At 47.3% G+C, this 19,492-nt stretch overlaps 1 protein-coding gene across 1 annotated transcript in view; it reads left to right on the forward strand.

Moving 5' to 3' along the window:
• Positions 1-1,798: 1,798 nt before the first annotated feature.
• The window catches only part of IL17RC (interleukin 17 receptor C), a 72,796-nt gene continuing 55,102 nt past the window's right edge, over positions 1,799-19,492 (forward strand). Inside the window, exon 1 of the mRNA XM_075320717.1 lies at positions 1,799-2,363. Within this exon, the coding sequence (XP_075176832.1) occupies positions 2,241-2,363 (123 nt within the window). The 5' untranslated portion in view covers positions 1,799-2,240. The remainder of the gene's footprint in view (positions 2,364-19,492) is intronic.

A 19,492-nucleotide genomic window follows, 5' to 3' on the forward strand; every position in this document is an offset into this window, starting at 1 on the left:
GCTGCTGCAGATCTTCATAGCACACATCTCAGCTGCTGCAGCTCTTCATAGCACACATCTCAGCTGCTGCAGCTCTTCATAGCACACATCTCAGCTGCTGCAGCTCTTCATAGCACACATCTCAGCTGCTGCAGCTCTTCATAGCACACATCTCAGCTGCTGCAGATCTTCATAGCACACATCTCAGCTGCTGCAGCTCTTCATAGCACACATCTCAGCTGCTGCAGCTCTTCATAGCACACATCTCAGCTGCTGCAGCTCTTCATAGCACACATCTCAACTGCTGCAGCTCTTCATAGCACACATCTCAGGTGCTGCAGCTCTTCATAGCACACATCTCAGCTGCTGCAGCTCTTCATAGCACACATCTCAACTGCTGCAGCTCTTCATAGCACACATCTCAGGTGCTGCAGCTCTTCATAGAACACATCTCAGGTGCTGCAGCTCTTCATGGAGCACATCTCAGGTGCTGCAGCTCTTCATAGCACACATCTCAGCTGCTGCAGCTCTTCATAGCACACATCTCAAGTGCTGCAGCTCTTCATAGCACACATCTCAGCTGCTGCAGCTCTTCATACCACACATCTCAGTTGCTGCAGCTCTTCATAGAACACATCTCAGCTGCTGCAGCTCGTCATAGCACACATCTCAGCTGCTGCAGCTCTTCATAGAGCACATCTCAGCTGCTGCAGCTCTTCATAGCACACATCTCAGCTGCTGCAGCTCTTGATAGGACACATCTCAGCTGCTGCAGCTCTTCATAGCGCACATCTCAGCTGCTGCAGCTCTTCATAGCACACATCTCAGCTGCTGCAGCTCTTCATAGCACACATCTCAGCTGCTGCTACTCTTCATAGAACACATCTCAGCTGCTGCTACTCTTCATAGAACACATCTCAGCAGCTGCAGCTCTTCATAGCACACATCTCAGCTGCTGCAGCTCTTCATAGCACACATCTCAGCTGCTGCAGCTCTTCATAGCACACATCTCAGCTGCTGCAGCTCTTCATAGCACACATCTCAGCTGCTGCAGCTCTTCATAGAGCACATCTCAGCTGCTGCAGCTCTTCATAGAAGACATCTCAGCTGCTGCAGCTCTTCAAAGCACACATCTCAGCTGCTGCAGCTCTTCATAGCACACATCTCAGCTGCTGCAGCTCTTCATAGCACACATCTCAGCTGCTGCAGCTCTTCGTAGCACACATCTCAGCTGCTGCAGAACCTCATACTACATTCTAACTGTATTCTAGGAGATGATTGGGAAACCTTTATCCGTTTTCTTTTTGCGTATGAGAAGAAACGGATGATAAACAGGCGGCAAATGGATAATCATAATATGGATGAAAAAGTTACTCATTCAGATGTGTGAATAAGATCTTATTACCAAGAGAGGTTCTGCAGCAGCTGAGGACTATCGCATCACTGCTAAAAATAAGAAATTTGCCACATTTTAGAGCACATAATTGTTTCCTGCTCATGATCATTAGAATAGGATTAAGATGAGTGATACATTGTGGATTCTTTTGTTTACTGTTTATGTTGCTATATTGTTCTTTGTATTTTCAGCAGAGAACAGCTGCAGCGCTGCGACTCTGCAGGTACCCGGCACCTGATATCATGGTTATCAGGTACCAGGCATGTGATATGACATGTGTATGAGCCAGCAGGAGTGGACTCTGCCTCCAGCAGCACATGGAGGTGTTACCATGAGAAAGCAGGGTGTGTAACAGAGGCGGTCACACAGATATTGCACTTGGGAACTAGTGACTCCGGAAAGAACACAAGAGGCACACAGGAGCCTTCTAAAACACTGTCATTTTTGGGATTGCAGTTGATATCTGCTCCTTGCCATGAATAGTCAAGGGCTACTGGATGCTGGATAAGGATCTTCATTTAGGAGCCCATAAAGGGTTGGAATTAGCTCCAAGGGCAACATCAAAAACCCCTCAATAATCAAAAACTTCGCCTTGATTTTTGTATATTCATGAACTACTGATCAACCCTGGAATCTAAAAGTTTGGCTTCGTATTGACACTACTGATCAATCCTGGAATCTAAAAGTTTGGCTTCGTATTGACACTACTGATCAATCCTAGAATCTAAAAGTTTGGCTTCGTATTGACACTACTGATCAATCCTAGAATCTAAAAGTTTGGCTTCGTATTGACACTACTGATCAATCCTAGAATCTAAAAGTTTGGCTTCGTATTGACACTTTGTATCATTTGGAAAAATTAACAATGAAACGCTTTGCTTTCTGCTCCCTCCTCCTGGCATTGAGCTTACACTATGGCTTCGGAGGCCGGCGGAAGGTTGCACTGGAAACCCTTCCAAGTAACGCAGAAGACATTACCTGTACGGGGGTAAGTGATCCTATGTCTTGATATGGTGGGTGAGCGATCGTTAGAATATGGAACATTGCTTGGAAATTGCAAATTTGCGCAAAAAAAACACAAAATACTCCAAAAAACATACAGTTAGGGAATTTAGATTGTGAGCCCCAATGGTGACAGTGCTCCTGATGTATGTAAAGCGCTGCGGAATATGTTAGCGCCATATAAAAATAAAGATTTATTTTTTATTTTATTTAATATTGAGATTTTCCAAAATCAAGGCAAAGACTTTACTGTTTCAGAAACCACTGAAAGTGTGAACATAGCCTAAGACCATGATAAAGGGAATCTGTCACCAGGGTCTTTGCCCATTGGCATTGTGTTAAAATGCACCTGTATGATTCAGAGCAGCAAACTGGCAAAACTTCTGCTTTTATAGAACCTTTAGGTCATGTACAACACTTTTCCAACTTGATGTAAAACACGAAGATTGCATTGTGTTAAAGGGAATCTGTCACCAGGTTTTTGCTCCCCCATCCGAGAGCAGCAAAATATAGGGACAGAGACCCTGATTCCAGCGATGTGTCACTTACTGAGCTGTTTGCTGTAATTTTGATAAAATCACAGTTTTCTCTGCTGCAGATCTAGTTATACAGAGCTCATGAATGAGCTGGACTACCTGCAGCATGCCAAGTAGTCCTGTAATGATAATCTACTGCTGATTAAACTGATTTTTATAAAATCTACACTGAGCAGCGCAGTAAGTGACACACCACTGGAATCATGATCTCTGCCCCACATTATGCAGTTATTTTGATAAAATCACAGTTTTCTCTGCTGCAGATCTAGTTATACAGAGCTCATGAATGTGCTGGACTACCTGCAGCATGCCAAGTAGTCCTGTAATGATAATCTGTTGCTGATGAAACTGTGAGTTTATGAAATCTACACTAAGCTGCCCAGTAAGTGACACATCGCTGGAATCAGGATCTCTGCCCCACATTATGCTCTCTTTTTGATAAAATCAATGTTTTTCTCTGCTGCAGATCTAGCAGTTATCCAGAGCTCATGAATATGCTGCACTACCTGCAGGACACCAAGTAGTCTTGTGATGATAATCTACTGCTGATTAAACAGTGATTTTAGCAAAATTACGCCAAGCAGCCCAGTAAGTAACACATCGCTGGAATCAGGATCTCTGCCCCTATGTTATGCTGGTGACAGATTCCCATAAACAGGATGCAATCATCACCTTTGGAAAAGTGTGGCACAGGCGGATCCTGTGAACATGAACACGTACCAGTATTTACTAATAACATCCATAATTAAAGGGCAATTAAACATCAAATCAGCAGTCAATAATTATTTTTACTGGTTTAACTGCCTAGTATTATCTGTGTCTGGGAAAGCTGGGTGACAACAAAACTACACTAAGCAGCTCAGTAAGTGACACATCGCTGGAATCAGGATCTCTGCCCCACATTATGCTGTCATTTTGATCTAATCACAGTTTTCTCTGCTGCAAATCTAGCAGTTATACAGAGCTTATGAATATGCTGGACTACCTGCAGCATGCCAAGTAGTCCTGTGATGATAATCTACTGCTGATTAAATAGTGATTTTAGCAAAATTACGCCAAGCAGCCCAGTAAGTGACACATCGCTGGAATCAGGATCTCAGCTTTCCCAAAATCGGATGTATCGTAGCACAATTTCTGTGTTGTAATCGTTACTTTTTGGTTTTTAGAATATCTGAGTGTGATACGTATCTGGAAATACTGGAGTTATCAGGGTTAAATCTTCGTTTTGGAGTTTCAGATGAAAAAGAAACAATGGTGCCTGCATTCCGCAGGAGTTAGTAATACATTCTTACAAGTTCATGTGGGACCAGTGATTTGCATATATTACTTTTATTGTCGAAAATGTCAGTTTGGGTCCTGTATCCTGTGGATGACAACATCTCATTCTCCGCTTGTTGTGAACTGTTCCTCCCAACAACCCTGAACAATAGAGGGGACGATACACTTCAGAGAAGTGTCCGTCAGCCATCGCCCCAGGGGAGGACACATCATAGGTGCAGCCTGTGACTCCATTAGGCAATATAGAGTATCCCCAGAATGGAGTGTCAGTGCACACATCTGACCCCTGCTCCATTCATCCCCTTTGGGGCTACCACGCATTACCGGTCCACTTTTTCTGACAGTCCCATAGTCAATGAATATAGCGGTGGTGCAGGTCTCAGCAGTTCTAACATTGCTAGGGCTACTTGTAATAATATTTTATAATAATAATATAATAATATTTATTCATTTATATAGCACTATTAATTCCACAGCGCTTTACATACATTGGCAACACTGTCCCCATTGGGGCTCACAATCTAAGGTCCCTAGCTGTATGTTTTTGGAGTGTGGGAGGAAACCAGAGAACTCGGAGGAAACCCACGCAAACACGGGGAGAACATACAAACTCCTTGCAGATGGTGTCCTTGGTGAGATTTAAACCCAGGACCCCAGTGCTGCAAGACTGCAGTGCTAACCACTGAGCCATCACAAGACTGCAGTGCTAACCACTGAGCCACCACAAGACTGCAGTGCTAACCACTGAGCCACCACAAGACTGCAGTGCTAACCAGTGAGCCACCACAAGACTACAGTGCTAACCACTGAGCCACCATGCCCATGAGCACTATTACTATTATTATGGGGCACTAAGTCTATTATTATGGGGCATCATAACTATTATTATGGGGCACTATTACTATTATTATGGGGCACTAGGTCTATTTTTTTAGGACACTATGTCTATTATTATAGGAAATTATGTCTTTTATGGGGCACTATGTCTATTATTATGGGACACTATGTCTATTATTATGGGACACTATGTCTATTATTATGGGACACTATGTCTATTATTACGGGGCACTATGTCTATTATGGGGCACTATGTCTATTATTATGGGGCACTATGTCTATTATTACGGGGCACTATGTCTATTATGGGGCACTATGTCTATTATGGGGCACTATGTCTATTATTACGGGGCACTATGTCTATTATGGGGCACTATGTCTATTATTACGGGGCACTATGTCTATTTTTTTGGGACGCTATGTCTATTATTATAGGACACTGTCTTCTATGGGGCACTATGTCTATTATTATGGGACACTGTCTATTATTTTAGGACACTATGTCTAGTATGGGGCACTATGTCTATTATTTTAGGGCACTATGTCTATTATGGGCCCTATATTTATTATTATGGGGCACTATGTCTATTTTTTTGGGACGCTATGTCTATTATTATAGGACACTATGTCTTTTATGGGACACTATGTCTATTATTATGGGGCACTATGTCTATTATTATGGGACACTATGTCTATTATTTTGGGACACTATGTCAATTATTTTAGGACACTGTGTCTATTATTATGGGACACTATGTCTATTATGGGACACTGTGTCTATTATTATGGGGCACTATGTCTATTATTATGGGACACTATGTCTATTATTATGGGACACTGTGTCTATTATTATGGGACACTATGTCTATTATTACGGGGCACTATGTCTATAATTACGGGGCACTATGTCTATTATTATGGGACATTATGTCTATTATTATGGGGCACTTTGGTTATTATTATGGGGAATTATGACTATTAGTTTGGGGCACTATGTTTATAATTATGGGGCACAATGTCTATTATTATGGGTCACTGTGTCTATTATTATGGGTCACTATTACTATGATTATGGGGCACTATGTTGATTATTATGGGGCACTATTACTATGATTATGGGGCACTATGTCTATTATTATGGGGCACACTGTCACTTTAAATTGTAGAATGAGCGTCCATCCATTCATTACTGGTTTGGCAATATTACCACATACGTTTCGGTTATATAACTTTATTGGACTTGATTACTTTGTCTGCAGTGAATGTTATCCGCTTATCTGCTTTATGGTTGGATTTTTTTTATTATGGGAGGTATGATTCAGTTCAGTAGCCAAACATTGACGTAGAAAACACCAAACTGCACCTTAATATCATACAGTGTGCGCAATAAAGAGTAATATCAGTGCAGCCTATTAATAGTACCCATATCTCCACCCAATAAACAGTATCATCCAATTCCTAAAAAGCAGTGTCATATAGTGCCCAATAATCAGCTGCAAACACCCAAATAACAATATCACTACATAGGAGCGCATGAGTGTTGAGGCTGGCCAGAACCAGTGTTTTGGACAGCCTTAGAGCAGCGCTTACAAGGTCTAAAACAAAGGACTTGTAAGCACTGTGCTTCTTGCCACTGCTGATAGACTGCAGAGGTGGCCAGTAACCTAGGCAATGAGCAGTAACCTATAGAATCACAAATCCCTCCTTTTGAAGAGGTAAATTGCAAAATTGAATAACTTTACAAAAAGTTTGCAAATGTACCTGTTTAACAAGATGAGACATTCCCTATAAGGTACTGCGGTACATGCAGCGTCCAAACATAATGTTTCTCTATAGTGCTCAAAAGAGAGGGTCAACAGTATTTGGGGGATAAAGTGTTCAATACTGGACTGGTGGAAAGGCTAATAGTATAGGGGGGGGGGGGGTGAAAAACACTTGCCCTGCACCTGTCTCCCCCCCCTCCCCCGCTACACCACCACCACCACTACAAAAGGCAGGTGTTAATACATGAAAAGTTTTACCAAGAGGGCCAAAGAGTTCCTTCGCAGGTTTATAGCTTTCACCTTGAGTATATGGCGACCTTTGACATGTAATAGTTTTTTTCTAAGTTGCGTGCCTTGGATTGCAGTCAGCGAACAGGATTAACCGCCGGTATAATAGCCGCTTGTTTGTACATTACGAACTGATGACGACTGTTTCTATGTAACCAGTCATTGTCAGGTTTAGTGAATGTCTGTTTTGCATCTTTAACTTTTATGTTGTTGTTTATTTTCTTTTATTGAACACTAGATGTAGCGCCCGTCATTGCCCGGGATAGTAACTGTCTCTCTCCCAGTCTCTGTATGTCTGTCTCTGTTTGTTTGTCTCTGTCTGTCTCTGTGTGTCTCTGTCTGTCTCTGTCTGTCTGTCTTTGTGTGTCTGTCGCTGTCTGTCTGTCTCTGTGTATCTGTCTCTGTCTGCCTGTCTGTCTCTGTGTGTCTGTCGCTGTTTGTCTCTGTCTGTCTGTCTCTTTCCCTGTCTGTTTGTGTGTCTGTCTCTCTGTCTGTCTCTTTCCCTGTCTGTGTGTCTATCTTTATCGGTGTCTCTGTCTCTATCCATGTCTGTCTTTGTCTATCTCTCTGTCTGTCTCAGTATCAGTCTCTCTGTCTGTCTCTATCTCTGTGTCTGTCTCTATCGATCTCTGTGTCTGTCTGTTTGTCTCTTTCCTGATCTATCTCTTTCTCCGTCTATCTCGTTCCAGGTCTGTCTCTTTCCCCCTCTGTCTCATTCCAGGTCTGTCTCTTTCCCCCTCTGTCTCATTCCAGGTCTGTCTCTTTCCCCATCTGTCTCGTTCGAGGTCTGTCTCTTTTCCCATCTGTCGCTTTCCCCATCTGTCTCTGTCTCTTTCCCCATCTCTTTCCTTGTCTCTGTCTCTTTCCCTGTGTCTGTCTCTTTCCCTGTCTCTTTCCCTGTCTGTCTGTCTCTTTCCCTGTCTGTCTGTGCCTGTCTTTTTCTGTCTTTCCGTGTCTGTCTTTCTGTCTGTCTCTCTCTGTCTCTTTCTCTGTCTGTCTTTCTCTTTCCCTGTCTGCCTCTTACTCTGTCTGTGCCTATGTCTGTCTCTGTCTTTCTTATCTTATTACCTCACACATAAGCTTCTTATACTACCAATTTATTTTGTTCCAATAACAACCAATCACAGCTGCTATTAATAACCTTTAGCTCGCAGCTCCATTGACTTTAATGAAGGCAGGTTTTTTTTAAAGAGTAACTGTAAAGCACGAGGTTAAATTTTCCCATCAAAACATAGTCTATGACGTTCCTTGAGTCACATGGGGCGTCTGTGCAAAATTTCGTGATTGTAAATGCGGCGGTGCGGATTCTTTTAGCGGACATACAGTATATACACATACACACACATACACTCAGCTTTATATATTAGATAATAATGTCAAATGTCCAAAAATTATCTGCATTGGGTGTATAAATTATGTGTGCATCATTACCAATGGTACAAATGGTGGAGCAGGCATATTTGGGGCAGAGGCTGCAGTCATACCTAGTGACTAAGGGAGTCCAAAGACTCTTCTGCTACAATAGTAGTGTTATAAATGGTCCTGGTCATTCTCTGTCAGATGGCGTTTTGCTTTATGGTGCCCTAGGTAATACCTGTATACAGTGTACAGAAACCATACTAGATAGTGAGACTAATTATAAGTGCCATATAGTGGTCAAATAACACTTCAATACAGAGGCCTCTATAATATTGCCACCACCATCATACAGTGCAATAATAATATACCGGCCAATTTGTAAGTAAATAGCACCGCATCATGAAAAAGTAATACCGACATGCAGTGACCATATAACAGTTCCAAGTAATCTAATAACAGTGCTATATGTTCAATACGTTGTTTGTCGTATATTCAGATAAATGCGAAAGTCCAGCAGGAGCTGCTAGAACTCTGTGTGGCATTGACCTGGTCTCTAATCTGAGCTGCTGTTAACCTGCGATTTCTGAGGCTGGTGACTCGGATAAACTTATCCTCCGCAGCAGAGGTGACTCTTGGTCTTCCTTTCCTGGGGCAGTCCTCATGTGAGCCAGTTTCTTTGTAGCGGTTGGTTTTTGCCACTGCACTTGGGGACACTTTCAAAGTTTTCCTAATTTTTCAGACTGACTGACCTTCATTTCTTAAAGTAATAATGGCCACTCGTTTTTCTTACTTATGTTAGGGCCGAGAGGACTGGTAGACCCAGGAGGTGGATCCGCTGGACCGAGCACCCCACCGGGGAGCAGGGTACACGGCAGCCGGAGCACTGGCGTGGCCGGGACGGGAGCCGCGTCCCACAGGGGACGGGAAGAACAAAGTCACTGGGGTCACGGAGTTCCTAAGACTGTACGGTATACTGGTACAGGTGCCGGGTAGGAAAGACAAACCGTAGTCCAGGTAACGGGACACGGCACAAGGGGACCTGAGCACCTAGCTCATAAGACTATGCTACAAGACACGTTGATCAGGCCCCGCCCACATGGAGAGGCCAGTCTTATATACTCAGCACAGCCTCATGTCATTTCCTGCTGCAGATGTGCTGGGCCTATAAGACCAGGAGAGTGGGCGCGGCCCGGTCCTATACAGAAGCATGTGGCTAAGACTCAGAGTCAGACTCCTGAGACCAGGAACAGGACTCAGGGGAGCATGAGCGGGAGCGGCAAGCGTGACCGGCGGACACGTGAACTGGATCAGTGGGCAAGGAGCGGTGGTGTGCTGGCGAGGCTGGATCAGTGGGTACGGAGCGGTGGTGTGATGCAGGTGCGACTGGATCAGTGGGTACGGAGCGGTGGTGCGATGCAGGTACGATGCAAGTACGACTGGATAAGTGGGTACGGAGCGGTGGTGCGATGCAGGAACCGGCTCAGTGGGTAAGGAGGGCTGCCGGGACACCGGGAGCGTGACAGTACCCCCCCTTGAAGCCCCCCACCCCGCGGCCGGGACAGGTAGGCGCGACGAAGAGGGGCAGCAACGTACTTCCGGGACAACCAGGACCGGGCCTCAGGACCGCAATCTACCCAATCGACCAGGAAGGACTGCTTACCCCGGACCGTTTTCATGGCCACTATGTCCCGTATCGGAGAACCCAAGTCAGCGGCAACGGAGGCAATGGAAAGGGGAGGACAGTCAGAAGCAGGACTGGAGTCTTGGACGATCGGATCGGGCGTCTCGGACCGGGTACAGGACAGTGTCTCATCCTCAGTAGCCGGTGGCATCAAAGTCTCAATAGCCAGGGACGGTGGAACGACGCTAGACTGCGTCGTCTCTTCTTCAGGACTCGGTGGTACCAAAGGCTCAAGTACCAGGAGCTGTGGTACAACACTGGACTGCGTCGTTTCCTCTTCTTCTTGAGGCATGACAGGGTCAGGTGCCAGGGGCCGAGGAACGGGCTGTAGACAGTTATCAGGGCACAAGGGACTCCAGCGAGTGATTGCGCCAGAGCGCCAACTGATGTCAGGGTCATGGAGTTGTAGCCAGGGCAGACCCAGCAGAAGCGCGGGAGCCATTCTAGGGATGACATACAAAGTAATAGTCTCAGTGTGCAGAGCACCAACACAGAGTCTCACAGGTTCGGTTGTATATATGACGGGTTCGTATAACGGTTTTCCGTCCACGGAGGCGAACCAGAGGGGTTTGGCAAGCAGGGTCACAGGTATCTGGTATCGGGACACTGTAGATTGGTGAATGAAATTACCCGCTGCCCCCGAATCGATGTGAGCCTTTGCCATGAACCGGACCCTCTCAGTCGTAACTTGGACAGTCTGTGTAACCGGGACTGAGGGGATTCCAGTACCAAGGGTGGCGGTTCCCAGCATCCCTTGGACTCGGGGTCTTCCTGGTCTCTCAGGGCATGAGCGGAGCAGATGTGAACCGCTTCCACAATAGAAACACAGGCCCTGGGCGAGTCGCTCTGCACGGCGTTGCTCAGCTTGGCTCAGTCGGTCAATTTGCATTGGTTCAGGGGTAGAATCGCAGAACGGCAGTGGCGGGGGAACGGTAGACCTCTGCGGAACGGAGATGTGACGGATTGGTCGTTTCTCCTGGGATACCTCCTTGGTCCGTTCCTGAAAACGGAGATCAATCCGGGTGGCTAGGGATATCAGAGCGTCCAACGTACGGGGAACGTCACGACCGGATAATTCGTCCTTAATGCGGCCCGACAGGCCCTCCCAAAAGGCCGCTGTCAATGCCTCGTTGTTCCAGCCTAGCTCGGAGGCAAGCGTGCGAAACTGGATGGCGTACTGGCCAACCGTTAGGGTCCCTTGGCGTAGCCGGAGGAGCGAAGAGGTAACCACGGTAGTACGTCCTGGTTCATCGAAGGTACTTCGAAAAGCCTGAAGGAATTCCCGGATGTCGGTCGTCACCGGATCCTCGTTCTCCCACAACGGATTTATCCAGGCCAACGCCTCGCCTTCCAGGTGGGACATCACAAAGGCTATCTTGGCTTGGTCGGAAGCGTAGAGGTGCGGGAGTGATTTGAAGTGCAGCGAGCATTGGTTCAAAAACCCCCGGCAGTTCTTGGGGTCCCCGGCATACCGAGGCGGAGCAGCGAGGCGAAGTTGCGAGGCCGCGGAGACAACGGGTTCGGATCCAGACACCGTTTGCTGCGTGGACTGAGACGAGGCGGCGGTCTGTAACGTGTACAACCGGTGGTCCTCAGACGTCAGGAACTTCAGTATGCGGTGTAAGGTTTCACGCTGTTGCACCAGTTCCTGGCGTAGTTCAGCCAGCTCAGACATTTGTGCTCCAGCGGGATCCATGGCCTGATCAATCTGTCAGGGCCGAGAGGACTGGTAGACCCAGGAGGTGGATCCGCTGGACCGAGCACCCCACCGGGGGGCAGGGTACACGGCAGCCGGAGCACTGGCGTGGCCGGGACGGGAGCCGCGTCCCACAGGGGACGGGAAGAACAAAGTCACTGGGGTCATGGAGTTCCTAAGACTGTACGGTATACTGGTACAGGTGCCGGGTAGGAAAGACAAACCGTAGTCCAGATAACGGGACACGGCACAAGGGGACCTGAGCACCTAGCTCATAAGACTATGCTACAAGACACGTTGATCAGGCCCCGCCCACATGGAAAAGCCAGTCTTATATACCCAGCACAGCCTCATGTCATTTCCTGCTGCAGGTGTGCTGGGCCTATAAGACCAGGAGAGTGGGCGCGGCCCGGTGCTATACAGAACCATGTGGCTAAGACTCAGAGTCAGACTCCTGAGACCAGGAACAGGACTCAGGGGAGCATGAGCGGGAGCGGCAAGCGGGACCGGCGGACACGTGAACTGGATCAGTGGGCAAGGAGCAGTGGTGCGCTGGCGAGGCTGGATCAGTGGGTACGGAGCGGTGGTGCGATGCAGGTGCGAGTGGATCAGTGGGTACGGAGCGGTGGTGCGATGCAGGTACGACTGGATCAGTGGGTACGGAGCGGTGGTGCGATGCAGGTACGACTGGATCAGTGGGTACGGAGCGGTGGTGCGATGCAGGTACGACTGGATCAGTGGGTACGGAGTGGTGGTGTGATGCAGGAACCGGCTCAGTGGGTAAGGAGGGCTGCCGGGACACCGGGAGCGTGACAACTTAGCTGCTTTTTTCTTGCCATAATACAAATTCTAACAGTCTATTCAGTAGGACTATCAGCTGTGTATCCACCAGACGTCTGCACAACACAACTGATGGTCCCACCCCATTTATAAGGCAAGAAATCCCACTTATTAAACCTGACAGGGCACACCTGTGAAGTGAACCATTTCCGGTGACTACCTCTTGAAGCTCATCAAGAGAATGCCAAGAGTGTGCAAAGCAGTAATCAAAGCAAAAGGGGGCTACTGTGAAGAACCTAGAATATAAGACATATTTTCAGTTGTTTCACACTATTTCAGTCCACATGTGTTAATTCATAGTTTTGAGGTCTTCAATGTGAATCTACAATTTTCAGAGTCATGAAAATAATGAAAAATCTTTGAATGAGAAGGTGCGTCCAAACTTTTGGTCTGTACTGTATGTGGTGGCAGATCCGCACGTTCTCATGTCATTATCTCCTGATAACATATATGACTGGGAAGTACCATCCATATATACCACACCGTGCCATCATAAATAGATAACACACCAAGGACACAGCTATTGGTCAGCAGATAAGTATATACAGTGTATACAGTGTATGAGAACACCTCACAGACAAGTGATGGCTGTCAGTGACCTGATATAAGGATCATAAATACATAATGTACACTGAGATAATGCTCCGTGCAGTGTCCAAGTCCATTTTTCAAATCTAAACCCATCCATAAACATTAGACCTCAGCACTGATATCTACCTATCTGTCTCCAAGTCACCGACGCTCTGCTGACTCCATAACTGTAGAGTCCAGACCTCCTCTGGTATCAACATCAGTATAAACACTGCGCCAGCCGGGAGCTTTGAGCCGAAGTAGCTGTATACAGCCGTACATCACCAAGCACAATGCCGAGCCGTACATCACCAAGCACAATGCCGAGCCGTACATCACCAAGCACAATGCCGAGCCGTACATCACCAAGCACAATGCCGAGCCGTACATCACCAAGCACAATGCCGAGCCGTACATCACCAAGCACAATGCCGAGCCGTACATCACCAAGCACAATGCCGAGCCGTACATCACCAAGCACAATGCTGAGCCGTACATCACCAAGCACAATGCCGAGCCGTACATCACCAAGCACAATGCCGAGCCGTACATCACCAAGCACAATGCCGAGCCGTACATCACCAATCAGAATGCCGAGCCGTACATCACCAAACACAATGCCGAGCCGTACATCACCAAGCACAATGCCGAGCCGTACATCACTAAGCACAATGCCGAGCGTCAGATGGAGTGGTGGAAAGCCACCACCACTACAATCAGGAGGAAACATGTTCTGTGCAGTGATGGATCACACTGCTCTATCTGGCATTTGATGAACGAGTCTGGGTTTGGTGAATTCCAGGAGAGCGTTATTTAACTGCTATACAGTTTGGTGGTGGAAGGATAATGTTATCGGCTTGTTTTTTCATGGGTTGCCCTAGGCACTTTAGTTCCAGCTGAAGGAAATCTTAAAGACTTTGGCCACTACTTTTACATTGATGGCCTACCCTTAGGATAGGTCATCAGTGTATAATCGGCCGGGATCTGACACCTGGCACCGCTGCCGATCAGCTGTTTTTGGTGCCAGAGGCGGCAGTAGGCAACCGCAAATGCTCAGTTCCGAAACTGCCTTGTCTTCTGATAGCGGTCGCAGCCGGGAACTTCACATCTGCCTTCTATTAATTTGAATGGGAGCCAGATGGGCTGTACCCGCCTGTGGCCGCTATCAGTTGACGGGGCAGCTTTGGACCTGAGCATTTCCGTCCGCCTGCAGCCGCCGCCAGGCCCGAAAACAGCTGACCGGCAGAAGTGCTAGGTGTTAGACCCCAGTGGATCAGACATTGATGACCTATCCTAAGGATAGGCAATCAGTGTAAAAGTAGTGGACAACCCCTTTAATGCTTCAGAACAAGACCTTGTGAAGAATTGCAGCTTCCAGCTTTGTGGGAGCAGTTTGGGAAGGCCCCTTTCTGTTCCTTATGACTGTGCCCAGTCCCCCAGAGTCCATAGACACATGGTTGGAGGAGTTTGGTGGAAGAACATGACCGACCGCAGAGCACTCTAAACACCACCTTTGCGTTGAAAAAGGACAAAGATCTATCCATCTATCCATCCATCCATCCATCCATCCTCCCATCCATTCATCCATCCATCTTCCCATCCATTCATCCATCCATCCATCCATCCTCCCATCCATCCATCCATCCATCCATCCATCCATCCATCCTCCCATCCATCCATCCATCCATCCATCCATCCATCCATCCTCCCATCCATCCTCCCATCCATCCTCCCATCCATCCATCCATCCATCCATCCATCCATCCTAGGTCTACAGTGGGCCACAGTGCGTTTCTTCAGACTCTTCCAGAACATAGATCCTTGGTTTCCTATGAGTTGCGGTGTCCGGTGGATTATTAAACCCAGTTTCACATTTTTAATTAAGTCGTCTTTACTCAGAACTGTTTATTTAGGATAAAATGTGTGGTTATAAATGGTCATAAAGGTGATAGGAAGGTAAATATCTCCAGACGTCCCCGGTTAGTTATCCAAACACAAATGTCCTCCACCATAAGGTAATAACACAGGAGCTTATAATTATACACAGCTAAATGATATCATTATATTGTACTGAGATCCCACAGTATACTCATTCCCTGTCTCATCCATTGCTTCCAGTGGATGCCTATTGCTCCTAAAAAATTAGGTAACAATTAACATTTAAATTGTGGCTTCTTGTGGATAGCGGCAAAAACTGCTGGAAATTTAATTGCAGAAATCAGATAAAGGGTACGGTTCCACTTGCGTTTCGCACGGACTAGTGCAATCTGATAAAACATCGGATTGCTCTCTAATGCAAAACTATGGGGCAGTGTCCATCTGCGATTGATTTCTCAGGCCAATATGGTATGAAAAATCAATGAATCTCAGCGTGCTGCGCTTGGCAGCGATTATCGGCTCACACACCCCCATACAAGTCTATGGGTGCGTGTGAAACATCGCACTGCACTCGCATGTCATCCAACCACAGTGTGATGTACACAGAGACAGGCTGTGGAAGAGATGGGTAGAAAGTGCTCCCCTCTCTTCTCCGCAGCTGTGATCCGATTGCAAGATCAGATCACAGTCGCATGACCCTCGGCTCACACTCGCAAGAGAGGGTCATTAGCATATCACTTCCGTGCTCTCGCATCGGAAGCTATGCACAACTGGAACCGAGGCCTGAAGGCCACTTTACACGCTGCGATATCGGTACCGATATCGCTAGCGTGGGTACCCGCCCCCATCGGTTGTGCGACACGGGCAAATCGCTGCCCGTGGCGCACAACATTGCCCAGACCCGTCACACTACTTACCTGCCTAGCGACGTCGCTGTGATCGGCAAACCGCCTCCTTTCTAAGGGGGCGTTCGTGCGGCGTCACAGCGGCGTCACTAAGCGGCCGCCCAATAGAAGTGGAGGGGCGGAGATGAGCGGGACGTAACATCCCGCCCACCTCCTTCCTTCCGCATTGCTGGCGGCCGCAGGTAAGGTGAGGTTCCTCGTTCCTGCGGTGTCACACGTATCGATGTGTGCTGCCGCAGGAACGACGAACAACATCGTTACTGCAGCAGCAACGATAATTGGGAATAGGGAGGGATGTCACCGATGAGCGATTTTGAACATTTTTGCGACGATTCAAAATCGCTCATAGGTGTCACACGCAACGACATCGCTAACGCGGCCGGATGTGCGTCACAAATTCCGTGACCCCAACGACATCGTATTAGCGATGTCGTAGCGTGTAAAGCGGCCTTAAGGCTAAGTTCACATATCCTGTAGTCATCCGTTAGAACGGATCTGTTGGGACACTGATTTCTGCCGAATCCGTTTTTTTAACATAGGAGCCTACGGACAACAAATCCATTAATGGATTGCTATTTAGCCATCCGTTGCATACTTGCATTTGTAACGGATCCATTGTTTTCTTAACAGATCAGTTACAAATGGATAGCAATCCGTTAACAGATCCTTTGTCCATAGACTTCACATGTTAAAAACGGATCCGGCCGACATCTGTTATTTAACAACGGACAAAAAAGTTGTGTTTACACAACTTTTTTGCAAACAGAAAACCTCTAAGGGATCCATGATAACGGATGGCTACAGGATATGTGAATCTGCAGTGAAATCTCAGCATACATTGCCAGGCTGAGGATAGTCTCCACATCTTGAAGATGAGATTTTCTAAAAAAAAAAAAAAAAATCTCATGCATGATGCTAATATAGTAAAGTTTCTGCATACAATTCTGCAGTGGATACTGCGAGGCACATCTGGCAAAAGTCGGCTGGATGCACTGATTTTGGGATGATTGGCCAATTATCTCATATGTATGGATGTGTCCTTCCATGTCAGATGTTCTGGGAAAATGATCAGGCATGTTTGCTGTCAGTATGCCCAATCCTTCATTCATGTGTAGTACCCATGGGGCAGGGGGGTTAAATACTCGTCGCCGGGCCGGTGATGTTGGATCTGGGATGTCACGGGTGGCCCTGCCTGACTTCGTGGCCCCGAGGTGTACAATAAAAGGGAGGAAGATGGAGGATGGGATGATGGAGGTTGGGAGTTGTAGTTATCTTGTGACGCCACCTGTAGTACACGGCCAGGGATTAGCCGCCGCTGTGGGTGATGTCCTCCAGGGCTGGTGGTGTCACAGTAAGGATGGTTCTGCTCCCCACAGGTGGAGCGGGCCCCGGGGAGGATGATGAGGGCTGTAATGGCCGTTGGCGCCTAAGTGCGGGGTGACGGCGACGACAATCAGAGGCTGAGTCAGCTGCTGCGGTTCCAGGTCTTTTTACTAACAGTTCAAGTGCTGCCCTCAGGGTACTGGTCTCTGCCCACATGAGCCCCAGCCGATCCTGGATCCTTTGAAGGCCAGAACCGGTATGGTAGTCTGTGTGCCCTTCCTTCTTGCACTTTTAAGGATGGATCCCTGTGGCCTGAAGCTACTTGGGGACCCTGGTTCTTGTAGTGTTAGCTCCCGTCCCGTGTGCAGGTGACGCAGGTCCGCTGTGGGGCCTGACCTTGATCACGACTCCATACCCTATGTGCCACTGTGCTCTGGGATCTTGTGGTGGCCAGAGGGACATACAAGCCCCCTGTCCTGCAGATTTTTGTGATACAACGTAAAGTCTTTTTCCACCCTAGGGCTCTGCACCCTGAACTGCGCTGGGCCTTAGGGAGCAATGAAGCTCTCCCCTCGGCGACCGTATTGTCTCCTCTGTCCCACAGGAGCTACCGAAAAACCTGTCTGCTCCTCTCCTACTGGAGAACTCCTCACTGCTGTGTCAGCTCCTAAATCCCCCTGGTGGCCGCTCCTCCCCCGGTTCCCTGTCACTAGTGGGTGGCAGCCCCCCCTTGTTTGGGGACTACCTTAAGACCCGACCCTAGCCCGGTTCCCAATGGGGAGGGCAATCGGACTGTATGTATGAGTTTGTGTGTTCTGGAACCGGTACTGACCTCCTGTGTACCCAGGATGAGTACTGCACCTTAAGTGAGGTGCAGTACCCTGTGGCGACTGAAGCCTCAGGGGCGCCACACATGCAAATAAAATAAACATGGACACTTGGTTATAGTCACTGTAGTGTTGGGTCTTAGTTGTAATATGGACAGTACTATTTGGCCATTTTACAGTTGTGTGAAACCGGCCTTAGGTTTGTATTTGAGAACCACATCCACTTTGTGTGCTGCCTTATGGTTTCTCTATAATATCGAATATGGTATACAGGGATATATTTGGGTCCTGTAGAGGTTTACAGATACTACATGAAGCTTCAATGGACCGGTGATACTAAACCCTAAATCATCCATTATGTCTCAGTATTTCCAGTCTATACCAAGCAGCGGATCTTCCTCTTTTCATGTAATTGCTCCATGTTGTTCCCTAAATTCTCTGGCATGTCAATAATAAAACATGTCGTGTTGTGTAATGAGCAAATATACACGCCTGAATACATGGCACAAACCGGTCTGAATCCTAATTCAAGGTACACACACCACGAGCGAGCACCATGCCGCTAATTCACTGTCACCAGGGAAACTCCTAACTGCCATCAGACGGTAACAATGGGCCCTCACATGCAGCTCGGCCTTCTCTGCTTACTTTAGGATTGGAGGATTGGATGTTGTTTATCAAACATATTACCAATCTACTTAATATCTAGAGCCTGGCAATTGAACGTCAGCCGTTGTAAACATGTATGTCCCTTAGCTACCACCTGAGGTTCTAGAACTTGATCCAAAGGTTTACGGCAGCCATTGTAAACATATATGTCCATTTGCGACCGCCTGAGGTATTCCAGGACTTGCCCTCCAAAGATTTACGGCAGCCATTGTAAACATATATGTCCCTTAGCGACCACCTGAGGTATTCCAGGACTTGCCCTCCAAAGGTTTACGGCAGCCATTGTAAACATATGTGACCCTTAACGACCACCTGAGGTATTCCAGGACTTGCCCTTCAAAGGTTTACGGCAGCCATTGTAAACATATATGTCCCTTAGCGACCACATGAGGTGTACCAGGACTTGCCCTCCAAAGGTTTGCGGCAGCCATTGTAAACATATATGTCCCTTAGCGACCACCTGAGGTGACTGCTGAGACCCACAACCAAACCAACCCCCCATGCCCGAACAAAACACACGTTTGTAATAAAACAAGTAAACTTTATTGGAGAGATAATCAAGTGCAAACATATAAAAACTCTCATCTTTTGCTGGGTTGGGGTCGGTCACAGCTTTTACATTAATTTGTGTAAATATCAAAAACCAACTTATACTGCTGTCAAGA

Source organism: Anomaloglossus baeobatrachus, chromosome 8, assembly GCF_048569485.1.
Source record: "Anomaloglossus baeobatrachus isolate aAnoBae1 chromosome 8, aAnoBae1.hap1, whole genome shotgun sequence".
Lineage (NCBI taxonomy): Eukaryota > Metazoa > Chordata > Amphibia > Anura > Aromobatidae > Anomaloglossus > Anomaloglossus baeobatrachus.